At 32.4% G+C, this 18374-nt stretch overlaps 1 protein-coding gene across 1 annotated transcript in view; it reads left to right on the forward strand.

The window, feature by feature from the left end:
* The first annotated feature begins 711 nt into the window (after positions 1-711).
* The window catches only part of LOC108912943 (diacylglycerol kinase 1), a 42520-nt gene continuing 24857 nt past the window's right edge, over positions 712-18374 (forward strand). Inside the window, exons 1-2 of the mRNA XM_023454974.1 lie at positions 712-895; positions 15229-15393. Coding sequence (XP_023310742.1) covers positions 841-895; positions 15229-15393 — 220 coding nt within the window. The 5' untranslated portion in view covers positions 712-840. The remainder of the gene's footprint in view (positions 896-15228; positions 15394-18374) is intronic.

Consider the following 18374-nt stretch of genomic DNA (forward strand, 5'->3'; position numbering starts at 1 on the left):
CTACAGCTAGTCCGTCCCTGGCAAACCAAATAAGCCAAATTGTTTTCATGGGACAATTTTTAAAGAGTCCATCGTATTAAAAAATAGTTAAATTACACAAAGTATTTTAAAAGTTATTAAAAAAAATCGAGTTTCAGGGGCATCCTTTCCTCTAGGAAAAATTTTTATAGGAACTTGTCTTGTTATTTTTGTTATTTTCACATCCCCTTTATAAATTCGGGAGATTGCCCATATATTCTGGGACACCCTGTAGATTTAACTTCTAAATAAGTAATTAGTTTTTCTTTTATGAGAATTTCAAATATTTTTGAAAAAATCGGAACTATAGAAATAATATTTTGTATTCAGTATTTTATTTTGATGGATACAAGTTATTCGAATATCCTACACTATTTTCGTTGCCCTATTCTAATAATTACTATTCTACCGATGAGACATACAAAAATTATTTTCTATTATATTGATTTTATAACTAACCAAAATAAACTAAAATTAAGTTGGAACGGATATTACCTACAATAGAAAATATACGTTGTCTGAATCGTTAAAATGAATAGCTTATTAACAATTGCTTTTGTCGGTAAAATTCGCTCGTGACGCAAATAATTACAATGAAATGTTTGACTTTCAATTACAAAGTGCAGGGGCTGCGCCCCCTCGGGAAATTGTTAATTGAAATATCTCTCATCCCGCCCTTTGTTCCAGGACATAGACTACGAGGGTTTCCACAAATTCCTGGATACGTTTTTGGAGGTGAGGACGCCCGAGGAGCTATGCAGGCATCTCTTCTTGTCTTTTGTGAGGAAGGGGGTGAAAGTCGAAGGTAAAGCCTTCAAGGAAATGACAGTGCTTAGCTCGACAACGGCTTGTGCCCCGATAACGTCGCATAACAAAGGTTGCTCTTAGTTAATAATCACTCTAACACGTCTAACAAACACCACACAGACAAGCTAACACGCCGCTGGTTTGAATGGGTCGATGTTTTACTCACAATTTGGATGTTTAACAATTTTAGTACATAACATTAAATAAAGATTCAGATGTATACCGAATTTTTTGTTAATCACTGTATACTGTATGGATTATTTGCTAAATTAACTGCTAACTAATGCTAACTAACAATCTTTTGTCTTTTGAGGCTTGTTATTTAAAAAAAAAACAAAATATGTGGCTTTTAAGAGACGGAAACAACATACCAAAAAACTACTTGTGCAGGATGTTTTTAAATTGTCTCCCAATATTTTCAGAACATATAGTATTACCTACGTCTTTTGCGATATCTTAAAAAAGTTGTTTGAAATATTCATGTATTCAACTTTTTGCACCATTTTTAAAGCTGTTGAATAATATTTGATTTCTGGACTATTGGAAAAAAGGTACTTCTTCAATTTTGACGTTTTTTTTTTCAAAAACTCGAGTTTACACACGAGAATGTATTTTTAAAACTTCGATCAATTTGTATAAACAAATACTTTAATTATTTTATTGCCAAAAAAATTAAAATTTTCGCAAGGCCAACCTATTTTCAATATTGCAGCAGAATTTCTAGAAAATATTTGAAAAAAGAAAACAAATTATTTTATGCAAATTTATTTTTTTTTTTCAAATGATAACAACTAAAGTACTTATTTTATAGAAACTTTTCGAAAGCGATCGATATTATGAAATTTTACAAATGCAGTATCTTACTCATATACCGGGTGTTTCAATTTGATATTCCCGGCCTTGTAATATATTTTTAAGTCGCCGCTCAAACTCTATCAAATGACATTATTAGATCGTCTCCATGGTAACATAGGTATGTCAAAATTGCTATAGTCAACTGTTTTTGTCCAAATGGCATACTATATACTTTTTAATCAATTCTGGAAGATTTTTTTCTGCGTTCAACTATGTAAAGATGTCTATAGTTTCATTAGAAACATTGCTAGAAAAATAGCAAAAAAGATGAACCCTAATTCTCGTAGCTTTATTCCGAGAAATGATAGCCAACTGCGGAAACAAGTTACTATGTTCTTCAAAGTAACATATTTTATTTTTAATACGATAATAATATAACAATTTATAACAATATTTATTTCAAATGTTCAAAATGACCTCCCCTTGCTTCCAAACGCAGAATAGCTATGTTTATTACTCCACCTCTACAAACACATTCTTGTTGTGTTTCTTCATTTAATCTCCGACATTCTACTCTTATTTTGTTTTTAAGGTCGTCAATATCAATTAAAGAAGAGCAAACTTTTTCTTTTAAGTAAGGCCAAAGAAGGAAATCTGTAGGAGCGAGATCCAGAGATCTAGCCATTTAACATCTTTATCGAATGTTCTTTTTTTTTGAAAAGTTCCATCTTCCGCCAAATTCCTGGCTAACTTTCCGAACCCTCCTAAAACTATGCCTTATGCAAGACATGGGATTTAAATAATATTGCGTAAATTAGTGTTCAGATGCCACAAATCTAATATCATTAACATACCTCAAAGGATTTTCAAAATATTAAAATAATAATAAACTTAAAATACGAATAAGATATGTCAGAGTTTTTATAAATCGATACCCTTATTTTTTTGATGTACCCTCCTTGAAAATATCGGAAGACAATTTAGGACCGCCTTGTATAGTTACACAAACATTAATTATGTAATTTTTTTAATTAGAAATATGATAAATACATACGAATATTTGGCTATTTTAAAATAACCAAAAAAAAAAAAATTATTACTCTACTCCAGACTTGCATTGTTCGTATACTGATATTAAACTGGCTAAACAGTGCAATGTTTGCCCGCCTTTAGGGTTCGTAAGTTCCATTAAGTAACAGAGTAATACCGACATTTGAGGGGACGCTGCGATGTTTCGATGTTGCGCTGTTGCAGGATGCTGTTCAGACTTGAACGCGACATTCTTACGGTACTGTATTCTGTTGCATGTCTGTAAAGACCTAGAAAAGATATACGACTTGCGTAATGCTACAATTTTAAGATGTTAAGCTGTTGTAGGTGAGTCCAGACTTATACGTGACGTTTCCGCATTTTTCAATGCAATTAATTCACGGGAAATGGTAGTTTACGTCGTAAACTTTATTTTCCGAAAAATTCAAGTCTTAATATTTAGAAACAATTGCGCTACGATTTAAACAAAAAATCTTATCCATTGTATCTATTTTCGGTGAGATAGCATAAATAGCAACAATTGTATTCAAATTGTTTATAAGCGAAAAACGAACAGTTTTTAATGCACAATTTGAGAATGTTAATGTCAAAAAAACAGTGATATTTTTTAATAGGTCGCTTAATTACGTCTTTAAGATTACAATGACGCTTTCAGAATCATGTTTCATATCATATCATAGCAATGTTACCATTTTTAACGTTAGATATTTTTTTTTCCGATTTTCTGACTGAATCGCCCTGTATAAAGTTTTTTTATTATATTTATTATCTACTAATTTTATACAAAAAAATTTTTGCAGCATAATCAAAATTAATTAAAATAATATTAATCACAACCATTTTCAATAATAGATATAATGGAATATAATACAACTTAAGATTTAAAATTTTTTCTATTTTTATGAGAAATAATAATTTGAAAATAATTTATGAATTTTCACTTTAATTTTACATTTAAATCGTAATTAAATAGCTAACAAAATATTGAAAAAACAAGTTTACTTTGCCTTAATATGTAAAAGAAATAACTTTTTAAATGAACGATAGCTTCCTTTATTTATTTAATAATAGTAAAATAATTCCGAAATTGAAATTTTAATTAATATTTCGTTTAACAATAATTTTTCTGATATTTTCGTAAATTAAAAAAATTTAAGTATGTATTTAAGATGCATTTTTTCTGGGGTTCAGGGCTATTCTACGAATTCGTAAATATGCCCATTGTTATTTTTTCGTCGAGCTATCCCAGTTTTAAAAATAAAATAAGTTTCTACGATGAATAGAAGCCGAGATATTGTAAAATTTACAGCGCGCATCAATTTGAATTAACTTTTCTCGCGCGCGCGACCGCTTGGACGAGCTTCCCCCATCACCACGCCGCCGGTCGCCGGACAGTTTACTTAGCGAGTACCTTCTATTTAAAGGGCTCGTGAGTCGTTAATTTTTCACATTTTTCAATGCAATTCACGGGAAATCGTAGTTTACGTCGTAAACTTTATTTTGCGAAAAATTCAAGTCTTAATATTTATAAACAATTGCGCTACGATTTAAAAAAAAATCTTATCTTGGCTCCTGTTGGTCGTAGAGGGTACTTTTTTATTTTAAAACTTTATTTTTTTGCCAGCTATCCATTGCATCTATTTTCGGTGAGATAGCATAAATAGCAACAATGTTATTCAAATTATTTATAAGCGAAAAACACACGGTTTTTAATGCACAATGTTAATGTCAAAAACACGGTGATATTTTTTAATAGGTCGCTTAATTACGTCTTTAAGATTACAATGACGCTTTCAGAATCATGTTTGGTTGAAAATTAACGCCTGTACAGAGGCTTAAAGTATATAAACAAATAGAATTGTGCGAAAACTATTGCACCTACAGCGCCCACTTCTGGTACACTTTTGAAGTATGGCAAAACCCTCAACTTGTGAAAGGTTTTATAAAATTTTAACAATAAATGCGATAGTTATAAACAAATTAAAAAATGGGCACTTTTCTTGTTTTTTTTGCAATAACGTTTTTGTTTATTAACCGATTTTAATTTAACAAGTCTCATTTTGTAGATAATTTTATTCCCTACAAGCAGTCTAAGAGTCACTTTTCGCTAAAATTAATTATTTTCCCTGCAAAGTGAAAAAACTGTTTTCCCCACTTATTTGTTTAAATAGAAAAGTTAGCTAATAAAAGTTTTTGACTCACGAGTTGAGAGATGTCTTGTATTATGTTCCTTTATACAATTTTACAATAATCTCGCGGATAGGACTTTTTTCGAGTAATAATCTTATTTGCTTGGCCTATAAGGCAACAATGTTATCGTATCTAATTTTTAAACAGATTTAGCAAATATTCACATATAAGCTCATGAGCGTTTACTAAAGAACGTATTTGTAGAATTTATGAGTTTTGGCCTAGGCATACGGAAGTACCAAGAAAAAACGACGCGAGAAAATCTTTTATACGTCGTAATTTTTCTGGATTTGGTAAGCAAAGAAACATCTCCCGCCAGTATCGTCAACATTTGCACATTTGAGTGCAAACATATATCCACATACATTAGAAACCATTGTGATTGAGAATTCGATCCAAGCCGGGAAAATAAAAAAGCATTCCGTATGCTAAATCAATGAATATTTTATTAAAGGAAGCCAAGGACTTCTATTTTCAGGGCACACTACGTAAAGTAATATCAGAGATTGATGCAGTATAAAAATATTTTCCCCAAGAAAGCATATTTATCCTACTGATATAAAATGGAGCAGCAGACGAAAATAACTCGTCTGTATTTTATATAATCCTTCAGTTCTTGTTTCATATTTTATTCAGCTGAGATGAGTCCTTTTCTGAATTTTTTCAGCAGATTGTTCTCACAAATGTGTTGATGCGACAGATATATATAGTTTTAGATAAATATGGTTTTCATGATGATGGGTGGCAAAGCAGTTGAATTTGTTTCGAAAAAAAAGTTTTCTGATTGATAGATCTGCATATTTTACTTCAAAATTTAGATTTTTTTTCAGTTCAGAATAAAATTCTGTAAAAATATATTTTATTTGTCTTAAGACATAGATAGATGACTAAGTCAAATAGGACGCAGTTTTGTGTAAAGATTCTGAAAACTTAGAGTGGATGTACACAACTGGCTAGGCAATCGTGTCCCGGCTAATAAACAGCAATTTGCTAGGGTAGATGTTCGTACGCAGTCTTGGCTGGCACTACAAATTTCTAATAGAACATCACCTACCAGGTGGATTCAAACGTAGGAACAAATTTCAACATCCCTGTCGTTCTCTCTCGGACTGTTGTAAATGACGTCCTAGTCGTCTGCAAACATAGAGGTAGACTACCTCTTTTGGATGTCGGGAAGTTGTGGAGCTGTTGGCTGGAAGCCCGCAAATTTGAAAGTGTGTTGAAATTTCTCTATACCCCTTGTTGCTCAATCGTCCATTTAGGATTAATTTAAGCTTACTAGGTGGATTGTTTGGAAAAATTCGAAAGGTGAGTGGTTTAAAAATATTTTGTAAAATGTTAATTGTTTTCAAGCAACGCCTCGGAAACGAAGCCTTTCCAGACATTTGTTTTTTCTTGTTTTGACTACGCGAATTCAAATTTTTAGCTTAGTAAAGAGTACTTCGGATGCCTTTTCATAACAAAAGCGAATTATTACACCATCCATCTTCTTCCGAATCATATTTCTTTATTTTCCGATATTAATAGTCGCCGCTTCCCTAGCACGAGTGGCGAAGCCGCTCCCGAAACGGACGAAAGCGGGGGCGTCCGTGTTGTCAGGCTGTAAAATCCAATTTATATTCTTATAAACTAATAAAACGCCTAACGAGAACGAATTTGTACATTAAGAAGGTTACGGGATCCCGAACCCGTAGCTTCCTTAATTAAAATGGTCCATTAAATTGAACAGGAGGACATTACATCATAATCTCGAGTAATTTCGCTAGAAAATTGCCCGTAAAATGTCTTACGATCCCGCCGAGCCACTTGTGTACGAACAAACAGTTCCTGGAAGGAGATACGGACGACGACGTCTCCTTTCCTGAAAATTGCAAGAGTAAATCTCGGGGAATAATGAAAATGGAGCAGGCCATGAAATATTCAGGCGATATATTCCGCGAGTGCGCCTGCATGTATTGCGGGCCGGAACGGGTTCTTCATGTTCCAGCGTGTATTACAGAGTGGCATCAAAAACTGTCTATCCATAATCGGTATTTCTTAAATAACAAAAAAAACAAAGATAAGGATTTTGCATAGAATAATTCTTATAAGGATAATAATTGTTTTCGAATTTACATTTTTAATATGGTTAACGTTTTCACTGTTTTATACTAGAATATGAGTTTTTAGTATTATGTTCAATTAATTATCCAGTTTGTAGTACGTACACTTTATTATGTGACTTATTACTTTTCAAATAGTAGTATGGTACCTACCTATTTAAAAAAACACTCACTCATTCAGTCCATAGCACTTTGTTGGGATCCGTCGCACTTTGATTTTGAAACAAATTGCAAAATTCAAGAAGACTGAGGAAATCAGCTGTTTCCCCTCAAGGTTCGAACGCTTTGTAGTCCGTCGGCCGTTCCCTATTATGAACTAGGGCGCCCAGTTAAGGAGTAATTTGCTTATTTTTTAAAATGTCGAGTAAGAATTTTTCTTTTCGATTTTCTGTCTTTATTAGGACATCCGAATACGTGGTTAAAGTTAGTGACATTATGACTGAATCACACTGCATACAAGAAAATGAACAAGACCCAAAACCGACCTCTGCGGCACCCCAGACGTTATTTTATGCAAATCATCAAGTACAACCCTCTGTTGCCACCCTGTAAGATACGAAGAAAATGAATTTAGAGATGTATTGTCGAAATCTTAACATTTCTTTTTAACGTATAATAATGATGTATCCAGATTGTCAAATGACTTATAAAAATCCAACAACACCAATGCACTAACCCAGCGGTATTCAAACTGTGTTCCGCGAAACCGTGGGATTCTCCACAACCTCTCTAGGAGTTCCGCGTAAAAATTCAAAATTTTGAAATTAACAATATCGCTACTTTCTACAAAATTTAAAAAAATTTATACTCTTAAAACTAGTATTTATAAATATATTATATCTTAATAAGCAAAAAATGTGTTCGAAAATTATTTTAGGTTTAGGGTTCCTCAAAAAAAATTGAAATGTAGGCAGGGTTCCGCAAGTCGTAAAAGTTTGAAGACCGCTGCACTAGCCATACCCTTATCAAGCGATGCAAGATGGTAGTACTAAACCCCTTCCTAAAAGCTGTTTGATTTTCAGAAATTATGTTGTTATACAGGGTGATCCACAAATGGTGACCAAAAATGAAAAAAAATATTTTTAATTTTTTTTAAATAATTTAAAAACTAGGAAGTGAAATAATTTGAAATTGGGCACATGTATTTATGGAAACATTGCCCAAAATCTGAGAGTTTTTCCAAAAATGTATATGTTCCAGTGGCGGAGTTACAGGGTATTGGTGGCATATTTTTCTTCTAAATAAAATAATACTCCATTGCTTTACGGTAGCAATCATGTAATTTTCGGATTCACCTTTCAATTTTCTACAAATTACTACACTTTTATGTTTTTCGAAAAAAGCCTGATTTTCAAGCAAAACTTAAAAAACAACTGAAAACACTTTTACTTAAATGACATGATAAGCACTTATCACTCGGTTATTTATTCGAATAAAGAAATTAATAACATTAGTCATCATTTTAATGATTTTATTTGAGTAAATGCTCAAAAATACCTCCATTTCCACGAACACAGGCCCGACATCTTTTTAGTAACGAAAATGTAATTTATTCGAATATATTGTTGCTTGAATCTGATGAAAAGCATTATTTATTCTTTCTTCTAAGTGCTCAGAATATCAAAGTTGCTATCGCAGCCCACTATGTAATTTTAAAAAACATTATATTCGAATATCGAAGTGTGTTTTCAGTTCGTTTTTTAAGTTTTACTCGAAAATCAGGGTTTTCGAAAAACATAAGAGAGTAGTAATTTGTAGAAAATTAAAGGACGAATCTGAAAATATTATGGTTGTTACAGTAAAGCAGTGACGTACCATTTTATTTAGAAAAATATGCCACCGATAGATACCCTGTATCTCCGCCACTGGAGCATGTAAATTTTAGGAAAAGCCCTCAAATTTTAGACAATGTTTACATTAATTCATGTGCCCAATTTCAAATTATTTCACTTACTAGTTTTTAAATTATTTAAAAAAATTAAAAATATTTTTTGATGTTTTAACACCCTGTATCTTTTTAACGAAGCGTCCTAGATAAAAACTTTATAGAAAATACTACCCTTAAAATCCACTAAAGAATACAAGGTTTCATTTCTGGTCACCATTTGTAAATCACCCTGTATAAACAAATTGTTGCTTTTGCATTTTTCCAAAATTTTTGACATAGCTGGTAAAATGTTGACACAACGAAAGTCACTATTAAGACGGCGGCGAAACAGTTTTAGGAAGAGGCTTAATAAGACAAATATTTCCGCATTAAAATTGTAAAAATGCAACGCTCATTTACAATAAAGAATATATTAAATTCTAGTAAATCTACATGCAATTCTTTCTTTTATACTATAATTTTATTGCGATAGTACAGAATTTTTTAGATAAAATTACAATATTTTCACAATCATTCTCCGCAAATAGTTTGCTAGTATCTTGTTGAAAAGCTAAACTTGGTATATGTGTACATAGATAACTCGTTCCATCTTATGACCTCTGGATCTATAACCATAAACTAAGTACACACAATGCCAAGACTTCCGCGTAATACATGCTATAATGCGGGATTATATGCCAATAAAAGTATCTCAAACTCATAGTTCGATACGGTACTAAACTAGACGGATTATTTTGTATCGTCCCGTTTACATTTCTGTTATGTAGAAGTAATCCTTTACTTTATTACCTATTGATCCAACTCTCACGAGCCACAGACGACTAGACTTCGAAAACATTGAAATCCATTATGGGACTTTTATGATGTTGGTCTTTCTATTTAACATTTTTATGGCCCTGTCTATTTCCTCATTTGTTACAAAAATAACATCATGAAACAGTTTTACGCTCGTTTATAGATATGGTTATACTGTGGCCATAGCCAGTAAGAGATAATTTTCTTTGAAAAGAAAGTAGAACTAGCAAATTGTTCAATTTGAAAATTTTAGAAAGCATTGAATAAGATATAAGTTCCAGTTGAACACTGAGTATCGAAACGGTTTTATTATAATCCTTCTAAAATCCCTCTATATATCGGCAACGTTTGAAGATTTCCATCCCCAATTAGCATTAACCAAAATGGTTGCATAGGATCGACGGAAACAATATCCTGTGTATTTACCTGCATTTAGCAAATTAAAAAATGTTGCTACAATTTGAAGCATTTTACCACACTGACGTATTTCGACTACTTGTCAGCAACCTTTCCCTTTTGAATATTTACAGAGAAAGCGGCAATTTTAAAAATTTTCTGGTCTGCATGCAATATATTTTCTATACAGTGGCATATAAATTTCGTTTGTCACAAATGAACTCGGTTTTTCATTGTCCGGGATTCTAATCAAAAGCTTTGATCTTAAATCATCTATATATTTCAAATTTAGTTGATACAATTCATCACGGCGACATGCACCGACAACACCAAATATTAAGTAACCTGAAAAGGAAAAACTAATATATTTTTAATTTGTACATTCCGAGAAATGTGACAACACAGTAAAAAGAAAAATTCATATATTCCTCATTTTAACATAGATATTGGACTTTCCCGCACTAGTGAGACACGCTGTATATGATAAAAATAATTGAAAGTGGTAAACATGAAAAAAATTTCGATTTTTTTTGAAAAAGTTAAGAAAAAATTGAAAAGATCGTTTTGAATAATTTTTTTGTATTTTTTTTCAAAAACTACATCCAAAAACAAAGAAAATGAAAAAAAAAGTTGTTATTTGTTCCATTTTTGGAGGAACAGTGGGCTTTAAAAAAAGACATGCAACGCAAAATTTTCAAAATGGTGTTATGTGAAATACCTAAGCTAAAAAATAGAAAACGAAAAACCACCACTGAAAAAATTTGAGGATTTATAACAAATGTCAGCTTTTTATAAAAATAAAATTTCAAAAATGGTAATCGAGAAATTTTCGTTTTTTAAAACAACAGTGAAGATAGGTCCAGATAATTTTGATCTATTTTTTTTCAAAAAGTACATTTAAAAACAAAAATTTTGTAAAAAAAACGTCCCGACAACTCAATTTTTGAAAAAGTTATGGTTATTTAAAAAAAAAGCAATTTTTTTTCAAAAATTCATAACTTTTTTGAATTATGGGAAAAAAATTTAAAAAATTCTCAGAGGTTTTCAATGGGGTAGAAATCAATAAAAAAGTTTCAGTCAAATCGAAAGGGGTCAGAGTTAAAACTCTGCTGACCAGTGTAATTTTAATTAGCATTTAGCTTTTTTAATATACGCCCTAAGTATTAATTTAATTTTTTAAATGCTGGTAAGCAGATTTTTTAAAATCTATACTTAGAAATCAGAAAAAGGACCTCTAAATTATTATATCCCAAAAACAGATAAATATTTGTATGCCATGACGAGCTATAAGCGTATGCCCCGGCGAGCATTGAATTACACCATCAATATCATTAAATACAGCTGGGATTATTCATCGGCCAAATGACCAGACATATATCGGTTTCGGACTTATTAGTCCTCATCAGTATGTCGTAGGTGCGAGATTAATTAACTCCAGGAAAGGAGTAAGTACAGAAAAAGATGTAATAAACATAAACAGTTAAATCTAGTGGCCAATGCTACTAGCTAGGTACCTGAAACTTACTAAGGGCCGGTTTTTCAATCGTTGGTTAACTCCTAACTTAAGGTTAGCCATCACTTTATTTTCTTCTATTTTAGTGGAGAAGCAATAATTTTCTTTTAACATGCAAGCTTTTAACAAAGAATGAATGTATAAATTCGTATTTAATTTTTTTTTCTTTACTAATCTATGACATCTCCAATACAAAAAGTGACGAGGGCTAACAACCCCGAAACCGATATATGCCTATGATTCTGCTGGTATAATTAAATGCTAGCCTGAGCACATGGCCCGTAGAGCAGTTATTTCTGACAATATCATATGGCGACACTAATCATGCTTTCATGGTACATGAAATATATGTCGCTTTCTGTCATTTTTTGACCTTTGTAGGTTTCAGGTAGTTAAAATACTTCGCGCAGCAGACCAATTGGAAACCAACATTCTTCGGTTACAGATTACTCAGTTGTTTACACTAAAGTGGTAATTATTGCTGCAGGATGTATCAGCGAAATGACATGAATGTATAGAAAGGACCAAATTCGATTCTTAACATTGGAAATTGCAGATAAAGGGAGTACTGTTATCAACGTGCAAAGTCGCATTCCTAATGTGTTAATTAAACCTATTTGAACTGTGAAATATTCATTTAGACGAATCCAGATGGAATTTTGTTTTGTACCACAGAAATGTACGTCGCTGTTCACCTACGCATTATTATTTATAAAAAAGAAAATACAACCTTACTTTCAAGTAGGATAATGTATAGCCGGTATTTATCTTCCTAAAAATCGCTATAAAAAAACTGTAATTTTACACCGGCGCTACAACACCACTGGGATTAAACTGATATCCTGCCATAATAATTACATAGCGGCGAAGGGTAGAATTTTCTAGCTAGCGCCGCCTTCGAATCCTATGTTGAATTCTGCGGCAAACATGATTTGATTTGAAACACTACGGATTTATTATTTATTATTGTATACTAAAATAAACAAATTAATTCATTAATTAAAGCCCATTGTAAAAATTACATAATACGATATAAAATTACAATAATTCAAATGGATGCCAGTAGTTATTTACAGCACCAAATTTGCTCAAAAACTTTTTCCAGGATTTTCTTGTAAGTCATTTGAAATTCAAACCCAATTTTCACGAAAAATAATGGATATAAAAGTAACAGAATAAATAGACGTTTTCAACTGAAACTGTTAGTATGATCTTGATAACAATTTTGAAATTTAATACATTGTTAATAATTCAAATTTGATGACACAGACATTCTGGAGACCAATATTTAATCAGTTGTTAGGTGAAAACTAAGGTCACCATCTAAGAACCGCGCACTAATTACATTAGAAAGTTACACAAAATTGAAAATTGCCATGGATACGAGTTATTTTTGGCCTCTGCAAATAAAGTTCCAATCATAGAAACGGTATGTTTGTCTGTTTTTTTTGCCCACTTTTACTCCATTTTAAACAGGTGAGTAGATAGAGTAATGGGGATAGAGAAGTCACCCATTTGCAAGCAAGGTAAAGCCCATGAACAAACGAACTTCCTATCACGCCACCCGCATCCTTAACCCCCCTCCCCTCCCCAAATCGATTATAATTAGCCCAGAACAGGGGTTAAACGCATATATTCCACCCGTCACATCTGCTTATAGATAAAGCCCACGAACATATTGTCACGCCATCCGCATCCCAATACCTCCCCCTCCCTCCCAATGACCAAGATCCAACCCCAAAAGTAACCCACACGCGTCTCTGATCTGTTCCATCGACCGGTTCTCCACCATCCCCGTAGCTGAGGACTTTATTGGCGCGTTTGAGCGATTGGAGAGGATCGAGGTAGCGTGACATTATGTTTGTGGGGTCTATCATCCTCAGAAACAATCGGTGGAACAGATCAGAGACGCCTATAACCCCTTTTGGGTTTAGTTCTTGGCCATTGGGTTTTATCTCTCTTGAAAATGGGTAATGGTGGCGTGACAGTCTGTTCATAGCCTTTACCTTCCTTGCAAATGGGTGACTCGTGTCTGAAATGTTACTAAAAAAAATAATTAAAAGTTACCAGCAACAGACAAACAAACCATCTGCCGGGGTTTTTATGATCTCAACTTTATTTCAGAGACTAAAAGTAACTCGTATCCACAGCAATTTTCAATGTTGATCAAGACCACTTTTTAATGCAATTAGTGGCCCTTCGTCATTCAAAATCCAACAAATTTTGGTTGAAACATATTTTGTCGAATTATTAAGGGAAAAATAAGTTTACATGCAGAAACATACAGCAAATCTAAGGTCACTAGCAGATTATACCAGCACATATCTTATAACTTTTTCAGAAACTTTTTTTGAAAAGTCTCAATCCTGAAAAGGGGGCATCCATGAATTTATATAACTGCTTATGTCCGGGATATATTCCATTAATGTGGTCCATAAATGATAAACGTATCATCAACATATCTAAACCAACATTTTGGCTTAAGAATTACTGACCCATTAACCTTGTTCTCGATGGGTTCCCTGTAGAAGTTTGGCAGGTGAACAAATAACTGCTCCTCCAAGTCTCCTAAATTATCCTTCAACAGGGTCCTTGGGTCCTTCAAAACGTCTTATATTAGTTCTTTTACTTCTTTTGTAGACAACGACGTCATTCCAAACAAAACGTTTAAAGAAGAAACACTACAAAATAAGCAATGTTTGTTGTTTTTCTTCATATACAGGGTGTTATTTAAGTATGTGGCCAAACTTCACGGGGTGATTCTGTGAGTGATTTTAAGACAAAAAGTTTATATGAACAAGTTCAGTTGCTTCGTTTTCAAGATACAGGGTATGAGACTTTTTTAAAAAATCGTTTTCTCCTAAAAATCTTAATAATCCTTTAAATGCTACTTATAATAGAAAAGGGCTAATTCAGCCCTAACTTAATTAAAAATATTGTTTAATCCAGTGGCGTCCCGAGGAGAACACCTTAACTAATATTTTTGTAAAAAAAATGTACGCCACTAACTTTTTAAAAACTTTTCGCAATAAGCAACTAAAAATACAACTTTTTTGTGTCTTGAATTTTTTTCGTATCTTGCCTCCTTTTTGGGAAAAAAATTAAAAATCACTTTATTGCATGTCCCTGAGACAACATAATAAAAAATTAAACTATCAAAAACTTGGGCGTACCTGTAATTTTTTAGAAATTGTTATAAAAATTAATATAATAAAACAAATAAAACAAATTTTTGTGTTTTATTAATTATTAAAAAACGTTTTTTTATAAAAGCTTTTCGTCTTAGAATCAGTCACTGAAGTTTGGCCACGTACTTAATTAAGACCCTGTATATACAATTTTTATTTTTGAATTTATATCTGTATTTTGTAAAATCTCTGTTCTACGTGAAATCTAAAATTCACTTGGCTTAGGCGACAATAAACGAAAATATATAAATTTTCCAGCAATTTATAATTCAACGCGCGTCTCCAATTAACAGCCAAATAACCACCCGACGATGACATCCGCGTTAAGAGTAGCACCCACTTTATATTTTCGTAGAAACGCGCGTACGTAGTAAACACTTCAACTTTGATTTTTGTGAAACCAGACCCACCCAAATAACACTAACACCTGTAATTCCCACGATATATACCCACGCGGCTTCTAATACGTGCCTTTACGCTTTCCAGGATCCACGCCAAACGTGAACTCCGTGGGTGAAGTGGAGAAATGCCACGCTAATGAGAAACCGGCGACCTACGGCGAAATGCTCGTGGAGAAAATTCACGGATTGGGGGAGAAGCTCTTAGGGCATCACAGGTCCGACAGCGATTGTTCCACGAGAGGGAAAACAGGTGAATATTATCATAATACCTATTTCTTTAGATATAAGAATCGATACCTAAATAATGAAAACTCCATTTCGTAACGCATATTTTATTTTCTATTTATCTTATTTTTATTTTTACAAAATAAGATACCCAACTAATAAATAACATTATCCTTTGACAGAACGACATAAATTAAATCTAACACAAATTGCTGAAGTAAATGTAAACAATAAACATACATTTTATAGCATACACAACAAAAAAATTATATATAATATTGAAGACAGTTTTTTAAAAACAGTTTATTGTTATTGCACCAAAATATCATGTTCATAAATCTTTACATCGTCAGCGACAGCAACGAAGATATTTTCGAATAATGAAAGCAATTTTTCTATATCACTTTAAAGAACTAAACAGAGAAGATCCAATTAATATCCCTGAAGAACTTGTGTAGTTACACAAATTAAATCTCATTTGAAATGATTTAAAGTCACATATTGATATCCACCAGATAAATAATTAGAAATCAGTTTTAAGTTTTAAGAGATTGTCACAATACGAATAGTGAACCTTGTCGGACACCCTAGAAAAGTTGGTATACAGGGTGATTCAGGTTTAATCTCCATAACTTCAGGAATCGATAGAACAGGTTAAAATACGAGTAATGTTCATTCTTGATATAATTTATTTCCTAAATTGCACCGTTTCGGCGTTAAAGTAGGAATTTTTTTCCCGTTTTTCCCTCATAACTTTTGAACCACTCATCCGATTGAAGTGAAATTCGGAGCACAAGCACTCCTTGTGATCTTACAAGCTCCTTAAATTTGAACCACCTACCCCTCTTAAAAGTGTATTTTGTGTACTACCCCCCTCTTACATTATTTCAAAACTTTAAAAAAATTAATTAATTTCAATAAAAGAGCTGGACACCACCTTTTCCTTATTGTTTTTGAAATTTTTTCGTCTTTGTTTTTTTTTTCGATATTTGGCCTTGTTTCTGAGATATTCAATGAAATTCGTGACAGTGTAGCGCTCGAGGCAGCGACCCAGCCGCATAAATTTCATTTAACGATATAGCAACCCATGAAAAACAAAACTCACAGTGATTTGTATAAACTGACGTTTGTGAAAATCATCGTTAAAAGTATTATTAAGTTCAAAAGTTATGAGGGAAAAACGGGAAAAAAAAATTCCTACTTCAACGCCCTATATGTCCAAAACAGTGCGATTTAATAAATAAGTTTATATCATGAATGAACATTATTTTAATCTGTTCTATCGATTCCTGAAGTTATCCAGATTAAACCTGAATCACCCTGTAATAAGGGGTATCCAAAAATTAATGCAACAAAATTTGGACACAGATTCTTTATACAATATACAAAAGTTACGTATTTTTTCCCGCAGAATACGAATCTGCAATAAAAAATGTAGGGTTCCATTTAAAAATTCAACGTTAACGTTAACCTTGAAATGACCTTGATAATTGACTTCAAGAACAAATTCAAGGTCACCATAATTTGAACCCCAAGAAACCTGATACCTTTTGTTCGAAATATTTTTTTATAAAAGTCGAATTAAAAAAATTATGCGGTCTGGTACATTAAAATGGGACACCTTGTATCATTCGAAAGGTAATAAAAATACAAAGAAGCAAAATGTACAGAAAGCTCCATTAGAAATAACAAACTTTAGTAGCATTTCTCAAAATGGTATAAAATATAAAAATATAGTACGCCACTGTGTTCTGCGAAAAAAACGTATAGAAAACAGTAAACATTTTTGTTACAACAATGGAGATACTATGGACATTAGAAATCAGCCCAAGTTTTAAATATCCTCTATACAGGGTGTGTCATTTAACACTCCCTCTGCCAATATCTCCAAAATGAAGAAATTTATTTTAGTTCCGCAAACTGGGGTTGTTAAGTCCCTCGAATAGCTTCAAATTGTAGTTAGAACTGTTAGTACAAATCTTTCTGTATAGATGGCGTGGCTATACTAAAAAAATTTTTTATCCCTAGAACGTGGAAATGCAGTCCATCTGAATTTTGAGTAATTTTTGTAGTATAAAGTTTTTCCCAATAGTTACTTGTTTTCGATACATGTGGACTTCGATATGCAACAGGAAAATCTATTATTATATTTAAATCACACAGAAACAAAATATTCTTTTAAAATATTGTTATAATGGCTTTAATCACACCACATACTAACAAACTAACAGAAAAATAATGTACAATGGCAAATCTTATAAGGGGCAGAGACGAACCGTATTTTATCAAATGCTATTAAAAAATGCAGTCATAGGTGGCTCATGTCAATAAAACATGTATGACAGATGACACATATTAGTTTTCCAATAATTACAGTTTTATCAGCTTTTGGCTTGTTCAGTTTAACTATACTAGTTATAAGATACCATTGTACAATGTTTTTTCTGTAGTTGATCATTTGTTTTTTTTATAATTTATTGTTTGTTAGTTTGTATGTGGTGTGAATAAAGTCATTATATCAATATTTTAAAAGAATATGTCTCGGTGTGATTTAGATAAAATAATATATTTTCCTGTTGTACGCGGGAGCGCAAATGGCTCCATCTGTGGTGCAGACTCCCAACTGTGCCATTCAAATGGCTTTTTAGTAACGCTACGCAGTACGCCATCTATACCGAAAAATTTGAATTAACGCACAGTGGGAAATATTGGACAAAATTCTCGCCACTCGCCAATTTTCATCGTCTCGTCGTGATTTTTTTTTAATAATCTCGTGGTAATCTGAATTTTCATATTCCGGTGAGGTTTTTTCGAAAAACCCTTTTTTTAATGCTTAGGGAGCGCCCCAACCTCAATGTCGAAGAAAAATTTTTTAAATACTCGATGTTCAGTTGTAGAAAAAAACTGTTTAAAAAGTATCTGCTATTAATAAAATTGATTATTATGACCCTTGATGATATATCTGATGTTTTTTCGTCAAAAACCTAACCTCAAAATTATTAATTC

The sequence above is a fragment of the Anoplophora glabripennis genome, unplaced genomic scaffold, assembly GCF_000390285.2.
Source record: "Anoplophora glabripennis isolate ALB-LARVAE unplaced genomic scaffold, Agla_2.0 scaffold484, whole genome shotgun sequence".
Lineage (NCBI taxonomy): Eukaryota > Metazoa > Arthropoda > Insecta > Coleoptera > Cerambycidae > Anoplophora > Anoplophora glabripennis.